We start from the raw sequence: 21,756 nt of genomic DNA on the forward strand, positions 1-21,756 counted from the left end.
TTGTCACTGTTGGTCACGTTAGACAGACTGGCCTTTGCCATGTCGCACAATGCAGAGTGATGATTGCCCCTCTGTCTGCGGGTGCAGTGGAGCCAGGGTGGCATCGCTGCTGTGTGGCACTGCCCTGGAGATGCAGTAAGAACACAAAGGGATGCCACAGTCACAGCTGTGTGGGCTGTTGGGGTGGATGCCAGCAGCTGATTGGTGGAGAGGGCTGTGGCCTGAGACGGCACTCTTAATGGGTGTCTTATGGAAATCCATCCTGCAGCTGTAGCTCTCTCTCTCTCTCTCTCTCTCTCTCTCTCTCTCTCTCTCCCTCCCTCCATCCCTCCCTCCCTCCCTCTCTCCTTCTCATTCCCTTTCTCGGCATCTCTTCTCTGGCCTTGTCCTGTGTGCAGGAATGCAGAGGCTCTTAATTGAGATTCACAACGCACAAATGTCATTGTTCCTCCCCTCGCTCATCTTCAGACGTTCTGAAATCCAGTTTGTTGTTTGTAGATGCTTGCAAATTTATAAGCTGGATCAAAATCAAACATCTAATGAAGCAGGATAAGTGAATGCGATAACATTTTATGAATAATATCACTTAGGCATGTTGATCATTAATTGCTTGAATGCCCTTTTTTACAGAATAACCTCAAAGGATTAAAACCACTGTTTAAACGTAAAGAAATCTGCACTAGATAGAAGCATCAAAGACATTATGAATTCATAGAACTGCCTCATTTTGGCCAGAAATGCTTTTTGTTCTTTTTCCCCTTTTGCTATGAATTCAGTTTTCTGTTACCCATATTGACCCATATTATCAGTAAACCTCAGAATCTAATCAAATGTCAAATTATTTTTAAACCATTGTCATGAGAGCAATTTGTATTTAGGTTAAATTATTTTTAATTGATGAATTCTTTTGAACGTTTTAGCCAGTTATGTTTTATGCTGAGAGAGGACATCGAGAGTTGTAGCATTGCTGTTGATTTTGATTTAGAATGGACCATAAAGCAGTATGGTGCCGCAGGACAGTCCACTGTGTCTGTGCCTGTTCTCAAATCAGTTGGAGGATTGGGGGCAGCTGTAGCAGTAATGTGCTTTTCGCTGGTTCGAGTTAATGGTTAGCGGATGCTTGGGAGAGCCTGTGCAGTGATGTGTTTACTTGCCTGCTTGGTTTAACTTCATTCCTCTCTAACTTTCCCCACTGTATTCTGGCGACCGTTCTAACTTTCCCTGCTGTACTCTGAGGACCGTTGTAACTTTCCCTGCTGTACTCTGAGGACCGTTCTATCTTTCCCTGCTGTACTCTGGCGACCGTTGTAACTTTCCTCGCTGTACTCTGGTGACCGTTCTATCTGTCCCCGCTGTACTCTGAGGACCGTTCTAACTTTCCCCGCTGTGCTGTAGGGAACATGCTAGCAGCTTGACATAACTCAGAGACATGCATGTTAGGTGCACTACTGCAGTTGCCCTTGACCAAGGCACTGGCCTCAGAACTGGAGTTGGTCCCCGGGCGCTGCACTGTGGCTGCCCACTGCTCCTAAGTAACTAGGATGGGTCAAAATGCAGAGGACAAATAACCCCACGGGGTTCAATAAAGTATATCTTTATCTTTAGCTTGGCATGGCCAGTTGTACCTTTTACAGATCCCTTGTCTCCCCTGCAGTGTTTTTTTTTCTGCTGTGACCTTGTAGTCACTGAAGTAGGCATCAGCACTGATGTTATATTCCATCACAGACAATGTGATTTCCGCACTTTTTGTGTGAATTGCATTATATCGGCCCATTTTAAATTCAGTTTGCTTCTTCATGTTTTTTAAGTGTTGGCGTGCATTTCTTGTCTTTTTATTTTTAGCACGCGAAGGGTCGCATCCGGTTCAATGTGCTGTCAAAGCTTTATAACTCAAGAACTAATAAAAGTTGGTTCAAAATCCCAAACCATAAAACCATAATTCACTGGTAAAAAGGAAATAGACGCCGCTTTTAGAAGTGCCTCTAATTGAATGGACTGTATGAAAGAAGAGAGTTCTGTCTCAGCAGGTTCTTTAACTCTCAGTGTAAATATGGTATATATTGTTATTGCATGTATATTTTCATGATGTTCATATAATATTATTCATTATTCTATTATTCTACACAAGGCTACTGAGGAGTACTATTGTTCATTGTAATGTACCTTTGGAAACAGTCGGGCAGAGGGAAAGGTTGAAGTGGAACGTGAAATTCACATGTCTTGCTGTTACACTGAAGCATTACATAAATGCAGGCAAAATGACTAGTGCAAGAAAGACTCATTTTCCACACTGATATTAATTATAGCTTATGCTATGATCATGTTCTGTTCGTTGTTGTTGTAACTGTGCATTTGTAATGCAAAGGGGTCATGTTTTTATTTCTTAAATGCATGTGTATAGGTTTAAATTATTTAAGAATGAATGTGTGGCAGGGGGACACTGGCGTACTTCAGTCTCTAAGATTTACCAACAGAGCTAAAAGATAGTTGAAAGTTGAAAGAACATGTTATGAATAGTAGTAGATGTAAACATTTGTGTTGTAAGAGCATGCATACCAGAGTGAATGCCATTCATAATAAACTATTGCATAACAGGAATGCTTTACCTGCCTGCGGGAATCCAGCTGTGGACCGAAATGTGGCTCGATGATGTGTCCTCACTGTCTGCTCTGATTCAAGAAGCTTCAAGAATCCCTCATTAAGATAAGCATCACATTGCAATCACTAATCAGACATGATAACATATCTCCCTTCAAAAACATGACATCAGAGAAGATTAATATTTCATAAGGTTAGCAAAACTTTGCTTAAAGCCCATTGGTAACTCAGACAGGATTGGAATGTGCCTAGGAATAAATTAATAAATTTGTCCTTGACATTGACAGATTTTTTTGTCGTAAATACAGATTGACAAGTTTAGAAATCACCTAAATGAACTGGCCAAACTGAGGGGGGGGAAAACTGATTCAATGCGGGCCTCTGTTGCTGCACAGGCAACATGTTTTGGTTGCTCACGGTTGTGATAACCTTGGCAATTCTGTTTGGTCCCCTTAATAACACCGCAGCTGCTGTATTGAAATCTGATATGATAGCTACAGAGAACAATTGCTAGTGTTTAGCTTTCAGTCCACAAAGACACCATGTCACATTGTAGGGGCGCTGGTCAGGAAATGTAGGCCACAGGGCTAGGAAGCAAGTGGCTGAAAGTTAGCAAAATTGTCACAGATGTTCAAATACTGGGGGGAAAAAAACAGGAAATGGTTATTGTAGAACCACAGGAAACACAATCTGAAAAAAGGGCTCCACGGTTGGGAAACTGTTCATGTCAGTGTGTCACCCCAGTGTGTCACCCCAAGAGGGGCGAATGAGAAGCCCCCCCACCAACACCCCACTCTACCCACGTCACTTTCTCCAGCGCTGTGAAAGCTCAGAAGGATTTGATATGCATTTCCATGCAGGTACAAGCACGCAGGACTTGGACCCCTGTTAATATGCTGTGGAAGTGTTTGGAACCGCAAGCCGTCTCTGGGCCAAAGAGCGCTCTGTGAAATTGAGCAACCAGCGGCAGGCAAATGAATGACGTTTTGAGTGCGCTGTGAGGAGGTGGCCCTGTCAGGTTGGAGCTTAGACTGTAAAAACAATATATATATATTGACAAAGTGACAGTGGCGGCAGCCATTGACTTTCCCTGGGCTTGCAAAAAGTACTGAAGCCATGGAAGTTTTTTGTGCCAACGTGTTGTACAAATTGGAACCCGAGACTGGAGGTAGGGAAAAGGGTGACCCTTCTGTGGTCATGAAGTCCAGGTTGTCCACTGAGCATGTGAGATACTCCCCTCCCCAGTGATGCACAGCGATGCAAACTGTCCCTGATTGTTCCACAGAATATTAAAATGGTGTCCACATGATACAGTAACTTAACATATTGGCACGTGGGGAAACAGACAAAGAAAAAAGACCTATTGTGACTACATGTTCTTGTGAGAAAAAAATTGTTGACTTATTTTGACCGCATTGGTACCATGGACTGAAATTGGTGGCTGAAAGACCTGTCCTGGCACTAGAGAACAATGGGCCTCATTCCCCAATATCTTCCTAAGTTTCTTCTTAAATTTGTTCTTGAGAAAGATCCTAAGAAAAGTCTACGTCAGATTCACGACGTGTTCTTAAACCGCAGAATTGTTCGCACATGTGTTCTTAAAATGATGAATCCCATTGTCCTCGTAAATGGAAAGCGCGTGCCAGTTGTTCCTAATTAACATAGGTAAACGCCCTGCCAATCCCCATAAAAGGGCATGAGACTGCAGGGCCGTATGCACACACAGAAATCAAAAATAAAAGTTCAATAATCAATAATGCCCAAACAAAATGTAAAGACGGTGGAGCACCGGACTCCAAACGTAAGAAAAACAGTAGTTCTAAAGTGGAGGTATTGCTGCAGGAAGTGAACAGCAAACGACCTGTCATATTTACCCTCTGGTAAATATGACAGGTCATATAACCAGTCTTACCTTCTGGTTTCCTCCAACAGTCCAAAGACATGGAGGTAGGCTAATTGGAAACTCTAAATTGCCCATAGGTATGACTGTGTAAGTGAATGGTGTGTGTGCCCGGTGATAGATTGGCGGCCTGGTCAGGGTGTATTCCTGCCTTTCACCCAGTGTACAGTGGGATAGGCTTCAGCCCCTCCCCCCCATGACCCTGCCAAGGATAAGCGAGTACAGATAATGGATGGATGGATAGTTTGAGAAACCAATTGCCTTGAACCATTGAGTACAGCAGCTTTATCTAAGTATTCACTTAAACAGCGAATATTTACATTTTTCATTTGAACTCTTGTTTCTATAATGAATATATTAATATTTTTTTTCATTTTTTTAAAAACTTGGTTAAATAACGTTTTAAATTTTTTTTTTAAATGATGCTTCTCAGTTCATTTAGTGAAATTGCACTTACTTGGTCTTACTGTGTGGGGGAGGTGCACGAGACGTTTGCCTGACTGCTATGTATGCTGACCGCCACACACACCTCCCAGCCAGGTGGCTGGATGAGTTGAGCCTGCTGCCGGGAGACGGTTGAAATGGCACTGACCTTTGGCCGGCTGACAGCGAACCAGGGTGAGCCGCACATGTCTCGTATGCTGGCAGAAGCACTCTGCATCCACTGATTTCATGGCTGGAATTTTACCAGCAGGCTGCAGCTGGTGCCTAAAGAACTGGTGAACGTGTTGATTCTTGTCGGAATGCCTCTTAAACATTGCGTATCCGTGAGTATAAACAATAGGGAGCATCTTCTTTTTTTTCTTCTTCTTCTTCTTCTTCTTCTTCTTCTTCTTCTTCTTCTTCTTCTTCTTATTATGATTATTATCAGACAGAAAAAAACATTGACATTGGAGGGATTGTTTTCTCACAAGGGCTTATTAGGGGAGATATTGGTGACAGCACATCCCACATGGAATCGTGCATTCCTAATTCCTATTCTTACATTGAGAGTATTCATTTCATTTGGCAGGGTTATTTGTCCAAAGCCTCTGGTTACAGATTCCAGGCTTTCAAGAACTGGACCACTGTCTGAAATGAATGCAAGCCAGTGAAGAAGGTGGAAACCGTATCAGCTTATAATGAAAAATAACAAATATAAATGCAAGTGTTAATGGCTCTTCGGAGGATTTATCTGCATAAAGAGCCATATCCATAACAATATAACCTGCTAAAATATTTTATTTTCATAGCAAGCTGATGTTCTGTGGCTGGAAACTTAAGGCTACTAGATTACTACCACCAGTAGTGGCTTTTCAGCTTGGAATAGAAGGGTCACACGATACCTGCGTTCATATTTATTATTTTTGATATTTCACTGAGAAATTTCTGTAGAAGCTGAGAAGGTTTACATTCTCCTTTGACTTGAATTACTTTTGGTTTGCTGCCCAGTATTTACTAACCTGGGATCTACAACCAGAAACCTTGAAGAGTGGATTTTGTCAAGTCAAATGAATACGTAAAACGAAGGTAAAAAAGGGACATTTAAAGTTTCATTTTGAACTTTTATTTGAAATTCAAACTTTTATTTGATTTTCAATTACAATTTTGTAATACATTGTTAAATTCCACATGATCTGTTTGCTTCGTTGATAATCACATTGATCGCTATCTTTGTGTTGCTTCATCAACATGCAGGCTTTGCATTTCACAAGTAAAACAAGTTGCTTAATCACTGTGGCCCGCAAAATGAATTACTCATACATTTCAGAGAGAAAAGAGTAGTTTTTACTTCACTCAGACAGAGGCAGAAAAGGAATCACAGTACAGAAAATGTCGTAGCAGAGGCTCAGTCCCTCAAATGAATGGGTTATATACGACTATATGTCATATATGGCTTGAGATTCAGCTGCCTTATGGACTGCACCACACATCTAGCCAAGCTTTGGGGCGGAAGTGTAGCATAATGGGTAAGGAGTTGGTCTTGTAACCTGAACGTTGCAGGTTCCTCAGTAGGACACTGCCGTTGTACCCTTGAGCAAGGTACTTAACCTGCATTGCTCCAGTATATATCTAGCTGTATAAATGGATACAACGTAAATGCTATGTGGAAAAAGTTGTGTAAGTCACTCTGGATAAGAGCATCTTCTAAATGCCTATAATGTAATGCTTTAATCTTCTTTTCTATCCATTATTTATTCCTGTGTCTTCCCGTGTGGAATATACAATCACATTTGTAAACCTGTCCCATTGATGCAACATAAAGTGAGAAGAGCACAAAACAAAATACAGGTTCAGTAAAGTGTCACCATGTTCACCTGACATGAACCCAGTGGAGCAGTGGATGGTGCTAGATCAGTGAATACCATATCAAGGTATTCGCATAATATTCTCACTGATCTCAAATACACAGCTTTCTGAATTACTGCATTTTAATGGAAAATGGTGGTTAATTGTGCCACTAATGGTGGCAGGTCCTGTTATCTGCAAGAGGGCTGTATCTGTCACAGTTTGAGTGGTTTTTTCCACAGGTGTGCTAAACTTTACCTCGTTAATATTTGAGCCCTATTGTCTGATGAGGGATAGGGTTTGGCTGCTGAGTAAACAGCTATAATTGACACATCTGAAAAAAAAGGCTTTCGTGTTTTGTGAAATAGAAATGATTTGTTGCGGGCGCAGATTTCTCGCATTTTTTACATTTCGCTGTAGTTCAGGGCTCAGCCACTACAAGCAAGCTACTGGTCAAGCATCCAGATAGCCCCTCTTCTCCTCCTCATTTATGCCATGTGCCTGAACAACAGGTAAAACAAGCTCTGCTGGTTTTAAGTGAAACAGTCTGCAGCCAGTGGGCTAGGGAGACCATGTTGCTCTGGGAAGTCACTTCACAGGGCTGTAGTTCTGATTATTAAGTACACAGCCGTATATAATGATAAGGTCATTCAACCCATCTAGGTATGTCATATACTTGCATTCTATAGAGTACCCAGAACTGAGTCAAGTCTGGACCTGAATACCCTCAGGATCTCTGTTGCTTCTACATGATCTGGCAGGCTGTACTAGGCATTGAAAATTTTCTTCCTAAAAATATTTCCTACCATCAGTACAGAGTGCTCCTTTAGCTAATTTCTATATGTGCCCCGTTGTCCTGTTGACAATCCTTTGTATTTCAGTTTATTAATTCCTTCAATCCATCCATCCATCTATTATCAGGCAGAAATACACTCAGGACAGGCTGCCAATCTATCGCAGGTCACACACACCACTCACTTACACACTCATACCTATGGGCAAATTAGAGTCTCCAATTGGCCTATCTGCATGGTTTGAAACTGGAATACCGGGAGGAAACCCATGCAAACTCCACTCAGAAAGGCACTACTGCTCTAATCCCTTCAATAAAAAACTTAATTTGTCCCTCATCTGTATCCTTTTGCTGAACTTCAGTAGAGTGCGTCTTTGGTCTTTCCCTTGTAACTTTTACGCTTCATGGCTGAAACCAATTTAGTTGCTCTACTTTGTACTTTGTGTGGTGCCCACAATTGCACTCTCAGAACTGCACACCATGCACATAGGAATTGTTATTGTACCACAAGCCATGTGTGGTGCCTGATGGAGACTATGGATATAGCTCTTTTGGGCAGTATGGAAAACGTGCCCTCGAGCAGCAGTTTAACTTATCTTAGTTTTGTTATCTTATCTTTGTAATGTGACCCACTTGCAGGAAAGTTTGAACATTTTGGCATAGGGAACTAGATTTCTGGTCATAACGTCTTGGTACTTGCTAGAGTTTATGATTCCACTGGCCTTTAACAAAAGCTCCAGGACCTGTAGATGTAAATGGCCCTGTGCCATCAAAGATCCATCACCATATTTCACTATAGGTATTGCATTCTTATCCACATCAGCACCCTTCTTCTGACACCAGACCCATCACTGACCAAAAAGCTCAATTTGATCTCTTCTGGCTGTAAACTTCCAATGAAAGTTCCCGTGTCATTTAGTAATTTCCAAATTCTCATTTTTGTTGATTACCCTCAGTCGAGGGTAACTGGCAGCTCTTCCAGGAAGCTTTTCTGCATATAGGTAGCATCTCATGGTAGACTTGGAGACTCTGGGCCATATTTACCAATGATTTGCAGGGCTGTTATAGATGCTAACGAGACGAGACATATTGCTTTTCTATATTTACTATCATGCTGCACCGGAGGTTTGTGCATGTAAAATGAGAGAAAAGCAGCACCCCTAAGATTTGCGTGTTTGGGTTAATGCATATGTATTTTAGAGCTTTCTGATGTTAGACCCCAAAAATATGGGAGGGGAGAATGGAAATTTATGCATATGACCTGCTAAAGCTGATTTATAATACGGCAAATTTATGCCTGTTTTTTAATGTCTGGGAAAAGCAGGTGTTAACTTCTTTCTGGCACAAGATTGGCATGGCGACAGTTGCCGTTCTTAGGAGAAGACGTCTTCAGCCTGGTAGAATACGTTTGAATCCTAATCCTAATCTCCAAAATGTGCTGGGTGCAATTGACTGCATGCATGTTCACCTGGCTGATACCCCCATCAGCAAATGAGCTTGTGTACAGAAACAGAAACAACAGACATTCTATGAATGACCAGATTGCATGTGACTACCATAATGTCACCAAATATGTGGTTGTGGTTGAAAACTGGACTCCTTCATCTACAGCATACTTAAAACGAAATAACTTTTTTTCCTGTTTTGACCCGTTGTGAGCAGGTGATAAACAAAAAGACGTGGTGTTTTGAGATTGTACGGCGTGGTTTGTGCAAGCCCCTAGTGCTTGGTCCATCCAAATATGACGTGGTTGGTTGTGTCTCAGTTGACTGGCCGGGGGGGCAGAGTTCATCTTTATTTTCCTGTTCATCTCATTAATGTACTGTTCCGTAGCAGGTTGTGTCTAGATGGGATACAGGAGATTTCGGGAAGTGGTGTCCTGTCCAGTGGGTTTGCAACGATAGAAAAATTTAATCAGGCTATATTCATCCTTTCAGAAGGAATGTTGGTGCAGTGGGTAGCGCTGTCGCCTCACAGCAGGAAGGTCCTCGATTCTAATCCCAGCCAAGGCCTTTCTGCGTGGAATTTGTATGTTTTCCCTGTGTCTGTGTTGGTTTCCACCCACAGTCCAAAGACATGCATGTAGGCTTGCTACAGCCACAGAGCCTTGTTAGCAACCTTCATAGCTAATACAGCTACGTACAGACTCAGTGAACGAATGTCCCAATAACTTGTACGTACACGTGCACAAAACAATGTACTGAAGTTTAAATCATGTGATAGTGTTTTATCCAATAAGGGGTCGACTGGAACTGACCAGTAGTGGAAGGCAACCGGTTTTGCAGGGGGCAACCGGGGACACCCCCTAGTTGTATGGGCACTGGCGCCCACAGAATGGGGATAAAGCAAAGATCTTCAGTTTATTTTTTAAATTCTAGCTCAGCCCTAGCAACAGACTCGTTTCTGGCCAACAACGCCATTCATTCTCTTATCAGCATTCCGGGCAATAAATGGCAGTAAAATAAAAAGGTTCTCCCCATTCCATTATCAAATATTACACACAAACCCACATCATAAAACTTCTTTTTTTAATACATTCTGTGGTTACTTGGTCAAGTTTGGTCAAAATACTACTGTACAAAGAGGGGGTGCAAGCTATTGCCCCACTGGTGGGCGTGTAATTTCACTGAAAAAGCAAGTTTAGTGTTCTCATTATTATTTCTTCTTATTCCACATCGACTTTCTGTGCCTACTCCTCCTGCAGCTTTTCTGCAAGACCTATGAAGTTTGACTAGTAGCTTCACCGAGTTGGAAAATTTCCCATTGATTTGCACGTTTGGAATGCAAACAACACACTCGCATCTGGCAGCTACAGTCGGTCGCTGCCGGTGCCACAGGTACAGCTTTTGCAAATCTTCCAACTGACAAATTCTCAGGTAATAGGTGAATAGCGTTCGCAACAGTAACATTAGCAGCAGCGAAGCGAGTTTTCTGTTATAATTCCTACCAGCTGACATACGTATTTCAACATTCAACATAATGTTAATTCTGGTAAGATATCGACACTCAAAAACATGTTAGAACTAGAAGAGTGCACTCAGTAGAGTGCAGATCTTCGCCAGGCAAAGCAGTTATTGCTCACTTGCGGCCCCTACCGGCCGGTTAGAGATTAGCTTCGGACAGATACACAAACACATGCACATTCGTGACCAAAAGCATAATCCCATCCTGGCTCCCGCCTGGCGGAGGTAATAATGAATTCTCCTCTGTTATCTGTAAAAAAAAAAATGTTATTTTGAGTGAAGAAAACTAGTTTTGGGGTATGTTCAAAACATTATCCAAAATGTGCAATTTGGAGATGTTTTGGGACGTCTTGGTAAAACGCTTGAAAAATTTCACTGCTTTTAGTTATCTGGACTTTTTTTTTTTGCAGTGGTGAGAAGCAGGTTGGGGATGAACACATTTTTTGCTGAATTTTGTGAAATAAACAGTGAACAGAGTTGCATTTGTAATTATATTATTTGTATAACATTAATAATTCTTCTCATATTTCCTAAAGTTTGGTTCATAGTCTTGATGGTACACATGTGCCCTTCAAACAATGCCATAATCTCTCTCCCGTGTGTTGGCGCAAAGTTGTAAGGATTCATTTAAGAGTAGTGCGGTCCAGGTGGAAATTGCCATTTTGAATGCTTTGGGGTTAAGGGGTTAATGCAGATTCATATTTGCTGGATATTATTTTAAGTAGCCTAATTACTAAGGGTGTGAATAAATATGGCATATAGTTTTGGAACAAATATGTATTACTCTGAGGCATTGCATTAGTGTAAAAACCCCATATTTTTTGCTCATCTCTTTCAAGGATCTGAATAATTGTGATTATTAAAGTTTTCACAGTGGCTACACTAGAGTGGCCATGTCTCCAGGTCTTAAGGGATAGCAGGCTATACTGTATAGGGAACCAGGCAATATACTTCTGTGCTAATTCAGTTATCTGTTAGGTGGTCTGACGGCTCACCTTTAAACAGCCATTTTTTAAAAGGAACATGTAATGGGGCATGTTTGTTCTGTAAACAGGTAGATTTGGCTGAAGTTTTAGTAGTGAGCGATATTACAGTATTTGGATTTCACAACTGGCTGCGGGTTACCGCTGAGCCGGGATTGCAGTTAATGTGAAATCCATGTCGGTCTCGCCTTAACGGGGTGTTTCCTCCCACTCCCGTCGGACAAAAGCCGCTCACATTGAAACAATGGAGCTCTTCGTGATAACAGAGTCGCCGCTGATTTCTCGCCCTGAAGCCTGCAAATAATACAATCCGCCTGCCGCTCGCTGAAAGCTAACTGGCCGACAGCGTACTCTAGCGCGTTTACCTACCTCACAAGGAACTGGTGGGTGGCAGGGAAGGGGGAGGGGAACGGAAGGAGGAGGGAAGCTAGTCTCGCGAGCAGGGCGTGGGCCACAAACTGGCCGGCAGCTAACTTTTTTTTTTTTTTTGTCTTGTCGCTGCGCGCATGGACTTCAATCGGAGGCCTGTTCTCTCTCAGGCTCTCCCTCGCCAGCACACATTCTCTCCCCCTCTCTCTGTCTCTCTCTCCCTTGCGCTTTCTGTCTATATTTCTGAACCAGTTATTCATCCGCTCTGAGTGAGTCAGGGAGGGTGGGGACTCGGAGGGCAGCAGTACCAGTCACACTGTCAGTTTGACTCTCTCTCTCTCTCTCTCTCTCTCTCTCTCGCTCGCTCTCACTCCCTCTCTCCCCCCTCTCCCGGTCTTTCTCCTTCTCCGCCTTTTTTCCCTGGCCCGGCCCGGCCCTTCCCTCTTTCCCTGTTGGGCTCTTTTTCTCTCAGCAGTGAGCAGGAGGCTAGGCTCTTCCCGCTGGCATCCGGCGACCCGGCACTGAGGAGAAGGAGGAGAGAACGGCAGCAGGTGAGCGTGACTCTTAAACTTCTGCGGTACTTCTGCGGTAACGGGTGTCCGGCCAACTATCCCAGTGCGCTTTCGCTCGTGAAATATGAGCACTCTAGGCGTTTTTTTCCTCCTCTGCTTAGTTATACTTGTTGAACCAGCGCAGCGCTGTGGGGCTTTTTTTTTTTTTCCCAACACGATGTGATCCTGTCGCTGTTAGCGTTCCCACAGTTTACATTCTTTGTGTGGGATAGTTTCTTTGCTGTGCCAGCAGCCTCAGTGAAGAGTTGGATTATTCCTGTTAGCCTGTAAGATTGCTTCCTGGTGCTCCTAGTAAACAGATGGCGTTATCTCTCTCTCTCTCTCTCTCTCTCTCTCTCTCTCTCACACTCCCTCTTTCCTTCTTTCTCCCGTGCTCTCTATTTACTTTAATGGGCTTCTGGCTTCTTGGCTGGTTTCTCAGTAGATTTTTTTTTCTCCTTCAGTTCATCATTAACTCCTACCTCATGAGCCTTTTTTTCCACCCCAATGATTCATTGACAGGATACATGTGCTTGTTCACTCTGCTCTGCCCTCTCTGAAGCCTCTCGTTTTAGCCTAGCTTCGTTTTCTTTTGTGTCGGAAACACGAGCACGTTGTAGCCATGGTTTCACCGGCGCTCTTTTTCCAGGCTTTTGAATTTCAATGTGTGGAGTGCCGTCATGACCGACTACTTCAGCGAGCCTTTTCCAGTTTATAGAAGAGCATCCCGATCAGTCTGCCCAAACTGTCCCCCTAGTTGCGCCTGTGCACTATCTGGGTCCATCCGTGTTGCTGAGAAGGACAGCATATGCAGTAAAGGGCCTGCATACTTTGATGTAATGCTGGCTGTAAAATCAAGGCCTTGGCTAAGTACATTATGTAAAGCCTCCTTGCCTCCTTTTGAATTAGGACCCAGGGGCTTCCTGGTTTGTTGCAGGGGTTGTTTTAAAAAGCTCCTCTGTAACCATGTAATTTAATGCATGGGATCTAAGAGCATAATAATTATATTCCTCAAAGGTCTTCAAAACAGATCAAAATCTTTGATGAGACAGGACTCGGTGTGACAGGTTTCCCTACCCCAGCAGTAATTGTTGTAAGCTGTGTGGCATGTAACATGAGGGCAGGACAAAATATTCAGGAGACAAAATTGTTAGAGAATAAATACCTGGTAATGACAGGGCCATATGAACAGAAATGTTTTATAGTGAGAAGTACTCTCATTAACCACATATAGGGGGAATTACCGAGGCATTTGGAGTATATAACTTTTTAACAAGCCTTTTTTCTATCTGTTGCTTTAGAAAAAACTACCACATCACAGGACGATTGATGAGTCTGAGAGAATGTTGATTTCTTGGGGGTTTTTCGTTCTGCCTAAGGTTATATTTGGCTGTTGCAGAATTCAGGTTACTTACTGGAAGGAACATTTCTGTGTGTGTGAAAAAAGCCCCTTTTAACCAGGCCATGGAACCATCACATGCATTTCGGGGGGCGCTCTACTGCGACCGTGATCGGTGATTAATGTGAAACTTGATCATCCTAAAGCATAGTTCTGAAGTGATTTACTGTCGGTCTGATGAGCATTCCTGGCCAGACGACTCCTCCTTCAAGTCAAACCGCTCGCTCCTGTCGGACTGTCTGGTTGTGCTGTCAGGTGAAGCTGCTCTGTTTTGCCATCACCTACATGATGGCCAGTACAGTGAACTCTGGTTTGGTCAGATTTTCCGGCAGTGCTCCAAGATTGTACACGTGCACTATGGGTGACACTGTTATCTGCTGTTATCTTAGCGGTGGCATTTGTGTTTGCTGTAGCTGAACTTTGTTTAAAGGATGTGATTCCTTTATGTGGGTTATGCACACTTTATGGTTGTAAGTCCCCTGAGAGGAAGTGGGATGGGGATGGAGAAACAGCAGTATGGGTAGTTCAATGTGACCAGGGGTTGAGCCTCGTCAGACGACCAACAGCAGGAGCCTGAGCTTCCTCTGGCATTTAAACCTTATCTCCCTCAAGGCTGTTGTCACTGTATTGTGTTTCCCTTCGTGCCTTGGTAATGAAAAGTTTTTATTGTCCCTTATTATGCGCAGCATGGTCACAAGACCAGCTTTTCATACACACCGTCCAAGCCTCCAGCACAGCAGGATCACAGTTCAAAGCCTCCACAGTGTAGGCAGCAGTGTAGTATAATGGGTCTTGTAACCTAAAGGTCACAGGTTTGATTCCTGGGTGGAACACTGCCGTTGTACTTAACCTGCCTTGCTTCAGTATATATCCAGCTGTATAAGGGATACAAAAAGTTGTGTATGTTGCTATGGATAAGGGCGTCTGCTAAATCCTTAGCTACATGCAGATCATCTACAGCCCCTGCATCTGTGTGAAGAAAGCATTTTTTTTAGCAAGGTGATGTCTGGGCAGGCCTACTGTAAATGAGGTTGTTTATTTCTGTTGCCTCAGGTCCTGGTAAGACGCCGTTCTCCTTACGCATATTTTACGAGATCCGCTCAGTCACTCTGGAAATCTGAGACGTCGGCAGCATTGGTTTCTCTGACGCTCTCGCACAGCCCTCGCGAGCACCCGCCATGAGTCCGGTGTCATGTGACAGGTCTGCTTCGGGCAGCGAGTTTAATGCACACAGCAGCAGCAGGGTCCAGCACGTGTTCCTCTGTCAGAGCGGGGAGCTGGTTTTCTGTGCGCTGTGCAGCAGGAGGAGTTCTCTGTGGCGGCTCTGACAGGGTTCGGCTAGCTCTGTTATCTCTGGAATTAATGTAATGTCTTAGAGTTTCACTACCCTTTTCTCTGGAACTGATTATGTGATAAAGTGAGACCTCCAGCCCAGCACATCTGAGTTAGATAATCAAAGCCATTCAGGGGCGTCTCCAACCCTTACCAGTTTATGTACTTTAATTCCTATACGCATTTTTTTCAAATAAGGATTGTTGTGACTTGTTTTAGGATCCACTCACATCCATTGCATAACAGTGTGCATTACCTACAATGGAAACTGATGAAAGAAAATCAATGCAACATGAAATGAATGAGTGAATTTCTTCATCTTAATTTAAGATGTCAGTTCTCAGTTAGAAAAATTGCTTTTATAAGTTACTTTTACAGTGTGGCATTAAGCAGTCAGTGGTATAACCCTGGGCCCTGTTATGATTTCATGTTCACCCACTAGCTACCGGTGGTGCCCAAGTAAAGTACAGATCTATGGTGCAGCAAGAGGAAGAGCTCCCTCTTACCTTCAGTCTGTCATCAGACCTTACACTGCCGCCAGGTCACTGCACTCCGCGCCCACCTAACTGTCCTATCCCTAAAGGGCCCCGTCTCTCACTCACATCTCTTCTCCATCCTGGCCCCTCATTGGTGGAACAAGCTCCCTACTAAGATCACAACAGCACAGTTACGCAGACTGGAAGAGCACCCGTTTGAACTGCGCTTTGACTAACCTAATGCTGAACTCTGAACATCTGTCATAGGTTTACTAGCCGTATCTATGCCGCATCTAAAACTATATCCCCTAACTCATTAGCTTTCTAATAATACTACGCTCTCTGTTTCTTTATTTTGCCGAAGGTGGCATCTAACTTTGTCGCAGGATTATTGTTTTTGTCTATTGCTATCACTGTTGTCTGTTGACCTCGCAGCCTATATGTATGCAGTTACCTAACTCACTAAGAACATCTGAATACTTAAATGTAAAATGTAATTGTAAATGGGAATGCTAAATGTCCTGTAGAAAATGTCTGCACTGACGCAATGTATTTATTTTATGACAGAATTTAATTCCACAACAGTACAGAAAAATAAATGTACACGCCTCAACCCTTGGACTTCTTCTTCAGTGTTTCTTCCTCCATGGTCAGAGTGATCCATATTTATGGGCAACCAGGGTCCTCAATGATGAATTATACAATTAGACAATAGCTGTGCTTAGTCTAATTGTAGAACAAACATAACAAAGAAATACTGTGGTCGTATCAACAAATATACAATCCTGTACATAAAAGAACAATGCATTTCAGTCCCATTTTATATAGGCACATTACCTGCTAATATGCTAACTGGCCTCCCACATTAGTTCAGAATAATCATGTGATCGTTTATAGACAATGGCCTTGTTCGGTACCCAGCTGAAGTGTATTAGCCCACAAACAAAACGGAAACTTGCGTGACTTTTGCGCTACATAGTAGTTAAAGTACACTTTTACACACTTCCTGTTCCTCTCACAGTACCACAGATGTGATTATGGTTGCAGTGAAACTGCCTGCATATCCGCTTTAACCAGGGAAGAGGGGATTTCTTTTCTAAGTGCGCAACATCAAACTTTCATCAGTTGAGATTCATTTTTATGCCATTTTGAAAGACATCCCGCATGACTGACTGTATTCCATAAACAATCACTCTGAAACAATATGCCCTGAAGAATTTCACTACAAACAGCCATTCGTTGCTGCCCTGTGTCCTGGTGAACTAGTCTTTCCACTGCTTGTCTTGATCACTGCAGGAGGCTACCTGACTGGCCTGTTGTCAAAACACATGAGTTCAAATGACATTGAATCCCTAAGAATTTGTCTTTTGAATTACACCGACAATGCTTCTTACTGTGCGGATGCTATTGTTGAGCGTTTCCATGTGAATAAAGTGTGGCCGACTGATCCATTTCCTCTAGCAGTGTCTGTGTGGTCAATTCACTACAAACACTAAGCTGTAATTTAAACATGGACATGCATGCTTCCTAAGTGCAGTTATTACTGTGTGAGAAAAGTTACATTACAATTCAAATCAAGGGCTTTGCAGTTGGTAAATAGGAAAATCGGCATTTTTATGAATTATCTGTCTGCTGTGTTTCAGTAAATTTATTTGGAGGGCTTCTGCAGCAAGTGACATCATGAAAAGAAAATGGTCTGGAAAATCTGTGGCTAAATATGGGCAGCCTGAAACAGGCACACACAGGACTTATGTTTACTATTTTTAACATTATCGCTACCATTTAGCAAGCACCCTTATCCATGCGGCTGTTGCAATGCAACAGCAGAGTATATACAAAAGGTATAATGAAACTGCAAATAATAAGAATGGACTTTTAAAACAACCTTTTTATCACTTTTATTATTACACAAATGTCCATTAAAAATGGCAGGCCTGCCAAAGCTATCATTGGTGGGAAATTGTCCCTTATGTCAGGAGAGCATACACGAGCACGTGTGCCCTTCAGAATCCACCAGCTGAGCTAGTTAGTGCTCTGCAGCGAGGAGTAGAATACCTGGGAGTGCGGAAGAAAGAATATAAATGGAGTTTAGATTATTAACATGTATCTGTAAGGGAATCAAGTTTGGTATAATAAAAAATATATGCTCAGTTTATTGCCCTAATCTTACTGAATAAGGTCAGTGACAAAAGCATGGGGAAATACAGAAACACTGTACAGTATGTGGTCAAACATCATGAGCAGGGTAGCTGTAACAAAAACACTGACAACAGACTGTTGGAACTGCCTTACTCCATTGTCCCCGCTTCTCATTGTTTGAATCACAATGTCCTTAATTTGAGGTGATGGTTAGAGTCTTGCTTGAGCGCTTTTGTTGTGACAACTGGGCTGCCTAGCAGTGCCCCACCAGCACAGATCCATCTGAGGTGCTTTTGGGAAATCAACCCCGTAACATTTTAACATCTTCTAAGAGCTACTGATGGAGTGGTAAATTCTGGCACTAATCTAAAAGTGCTCAACCATTTTGCACATTAACCGGGTTGCATGAGCCCATACAGCATGCAGTAATGGCCAAAGTACTGAATGAGTTTCAGAGTTATTGCCAGTCCCTGTCAGTACAATGTCAGAACTGACACCAGGCTAAAATTGGTTGTTACTGACAAAAAGCTTGATACAATAATAAGTAAAAATGTGTGTTTTATGTAGAAGGATATGTGTACAGATCCGCTTTGAATAAGGTTTACAAAGCCTCATCACTGTAGGAGTAACAGGGCAAACGTTCTCTGTAAAATGAAAGATGTTGTCAGTTAGTTGCAGCTCTGGTCTATACACAAAAAGAAAATGCTAGTAATCACAATGAATGAGTTTCCTGAAAACAGCCATTTGTCGAATCACATTGGAGAAGTTACTGTTTCCCTGTGTACCTGTGTTTGTAAAGTCACCTGTACTGCTTGTTAGACTGAGCTGTCCACCTGTTCTTGGCTGGTGTGACGATCCTCCTCTCTGACTCACTCTCACTCTCTCAGAAACTCCCTGGCTGAGACCTCTGACCTAATTCTAGACAACTTCGGGCTTTCCCCTGCGCAGCTGCAACTGCGTATAGCTGCGACTGCGCAGGCCGCAGTCGTCCCCTTGCACGGGCATCGCTCCCCGCACGCATTCCTTCCCAGTTGTCCTGTTTTATCTGGTTCTGCCCAACAATTGATTTTACTGCTGTTGGTACAGGGTGTTGTCTGTATTCTCAAAGGGCGAGCTGAGTGCTGATCGCAGCGCGGGCGCATACAAAAGGTCCGCTCGCCTCATGCTGTGGGAAAACACGGCCGCAGTAGCGCCACACCTGTTCTCCCCCAGCTGCTGGGTTCAGTTAGATTAGCGTGTGTCATCACACCTGGAGGCTTCCAGATTCAGCCCCCTCACCTGCATTGCGCCTGTTGCATCACATGGCGTGCTTCTCTTTATAGGTGATGTATCACAAGGAAGCAGTGGTCTTTTATCAATACCGGTGACTGTAATCATTAAGGATAAGGAAAATGCCCCAGATCTGGAATGCTCCTGAACGCGATGTACGTGGCTGTGCCTGTAGAGGACTGGTCTGTGGAGGTTACGAGGGAGGCGGAGCCAAACTCCCGGCCACCTACGCCGAGGCTCTTTACCGCCAAGTTCGCCCAACCAAACCGTGCATATGAAAGTTATGAGTAAATGTGCTGGGAAAAGGCCGTCACACGCTCATTTTCTGCAGTGGCTAGCCACATGCTTCCTGTAATGGCTTTTGTTCTGCTCTCACGACAACAGGGGGGAATTGCTGTGACTTTGTGGCTTTTTTTCTGTCAAAGATGCTGCTGTCGAGTTATCTGTTTGCCGTTAAATCTTATCCGGTCTGTTAATTTCCCAGTTTTTCTCCTCAGTTCCACTCGAAACCTGTGCTTTAACCCCTCAGCAGGGGCTTCTATAACCTAGTTATTCTGAGTTCAGAAGGTTGTGAGATCGCATGTGTTTGTTGTCATAAATGGTGGTACGGCATCAAGGTCACAGCCGCAACCTTTGGACCTGACCAAAAGTTGGAGTCCCTCCCCTTCAGCATCAGCCCATGAATCTTCCCTGTGATGGGGTCCATGGTTTCACAACAGCCCTTGGTCGTGCGTGATACAGACACCTCCTCTTGTCTCACATTCAACCTAAAACTCTGACTATAGTTCACTCTGAATCACTGATAACGCTGAGTTGGGTCCGCTAAGTGCACTACAGCTGCCTAGTCATACTGCCTGTGTGCTACGTGTTGCTTACTGCTTTTCTTTTGACTGTGCATAAAAGCACGCTTCACAGACAAATGTTGCCTCGGTGATTAAAAAAAAAAAAAAACGTTTTCCCCCAAATGCAAAAATCCAGACTGGCTGATTATAGACTAGCTGTGCACCTGTCTGTGGTTCATTTGTTCTGAGGATGCCCTGGTGCCTCTCCAGATAACATGACTCTGTGGGTGTGGATGAGGTGAACGTATACAAGCTGCTTGTTTGCCTGCACATGAGCAGGCACGTGTTTTCTGTGTCAGCGTGGGTATGGCAAGGTCAGGGCTTAATGCAAACTTCAGCATGCACTCCCTCTCAACGAACAGGATCTGCGCATCGTGTTTGAGTTCCTGGATTCTCTCTTCTTCCTGTTTCAGAGATTTGGGTAGGATTCCGAAAGGCAGGAAATACCAGACAACATGATGCGCGAAGTGGGAACCAAAGCCATGGAATTCTACGAGTACCTCCTGAACGGAAGGGGTGAGTGCTTCTTTCCCCATGCTGGGAAACGGAACATAACGGCTGAGGCCGAGTCTAAGTGCTTTAGCCGAATGCCACTAAGTGCTTTATCCGAGTGCTACGTCAGATGAAGTGAAGACGATGGCTAAAATCGCCATTTTAACCCCCAGTTAGCCCTCTTCGTAATTAGTCAATGGCATTTTCTGATAGATGCTTAATGTATGAGCGATTCTGCGGTGACCGTTACTTCACCTTGCTCTTGTGCCTACAGATGTCCGGATAAAGGATTACCCTTTGATGCATGGTCCTGGTACAATGTCGGCCATCTTGTTGACCTACATAATTTTTGTTCTGTACGCGGGACCCCGACTCATGGCCAGTCGTAAACCCTTCCAGCTGAAGGGCCCAATGATCTTTTACAACTTCGCCATGGTGGCCTTGTCCATTTTCATTGTTTATGAGGTGAGAACTCCTCTTCCAGCTACTGCTCAATCCAATCTGTTTATTTATAGTTTACATAAAGGTGCACAAGTGTTTTCATAGTTTTTTCAAAGCCACATTTTAAGCTGATTTAAAACTTACCAAAATGTTTCAGCCTAATTTTTAACTTTATGCAAGAGTTCATTTTATTTACAAAATGCTTGGATAAAGACCTGTTTTGGTTGTCCTGTTTCAAAGAAAGTTGTTTTTGTCAATCTGTCAGAATGTGAACACAGAAGTGTACTCTTATTTGTTGATGCCTTGGAGTTTTGGAGCCAGTTTTTTAACAATTATTTTAAAGGAGTAGCTTACGTATATTCCAGTGTCCATATTGTGCATGTGGCAGTTGGAGCTACCTTGGATTGTTTTTTTTACCTTTTGAATGAGTGCACCAGTTATAGTCTTTAGATTTGCATGTATGTAAATGTACACGTATCAGCTTAACAAGAAGAACAGGCCTTTCAGTCTAGCGTGGCTCCTTGTTTTGCCTAAAGTCTAGAGTAAATCCAACCCTGGGCCCAGTTGGGTCTCCAGAGGTCACATTTTGTCTGGCTCAGTTATTGACTTCTGTCCTTCTACTCTACCTATCTTTTCCCCAGTTCCTGATGTCCGGGTGGCTCACCAGCTACAACTGGCGATGTGATCCTGTTGACGAATCAGACAGCCCAGAGGCGCTCAGAGTAAGTGGACACTGCCTACACGCAGTACAGAGGCAACGTCAGCTCAGAAGTTTGAGCGGTTGTTTGGCAATCAGTGTCCTTGAGTAAGAGACCTAATTGTGAAGCACTTTGTGTAGCCGTAGTTGCTGGAATGCATGAATTTAAATGTCTGATTTGGTCCTAAAAGAAGCCTTCCACATCGGCTACTCTTTGTGTGTTCCAGGCTGTTTTAAACAAATA

At 43.3% G+C, this 21,756-nt stretch overlaps 1 protein-coding gene across 4 annotated transcripts in view; it reads left to right on the top strand.

Annotated features, from left to right (window-relative positions):
- Window positions 1–21,756, top strand: part of elovl1b (ELOVL fatty acid elongase 1b) — a 33,650-nt gene that overhangs the window by 6,677 nt on the left and 5,217 nt on the right. The window contains exons 3-6 of one of the 4 annotated variants that reach the window (XM_064330672.1): window positions 12,347–12,425; window positions 20,296–20,398; window positions 20,649–20,839; window positions 21,457–21,537. In XM_064330672.1, the coding sequence (XP_064186742.1) occupies window positions 20,338–20,398; window positions 20,649–20,839; window positions 21,457–21,537 (333 nt within the window). In that variant the 5' untranslated portion in view covers window positions 12,347–12,425; window positions 20,296–20,337. Of the gene's footprint in view, window positions 1–11,981; window positions 12,426–20,295; window positions 20,399–20,648; window positions 20,840–21,456; window positions 21,538–21,756 lie in introns of those variants that run through there. The other 3 variants (XM_064330671.1, XM_064330673.1, XM_064330674.1) reach the window with 3 other exon arrangements.

Source organism: Anguilla rostrata, chromosome 4 (assembly GCF_018555375.3).
Source record: "Anguilla rostrata isolate EN2019 chromosome 4, ASM1855537v3, whole genome shotgun sequence".
NCBI classification, from domain to species: Eukaryota; Metazoa; Chordata; class Actinopteri; order Anguilliformes; family Anguillidae; genus Anguilla; species Anguilla rostrata.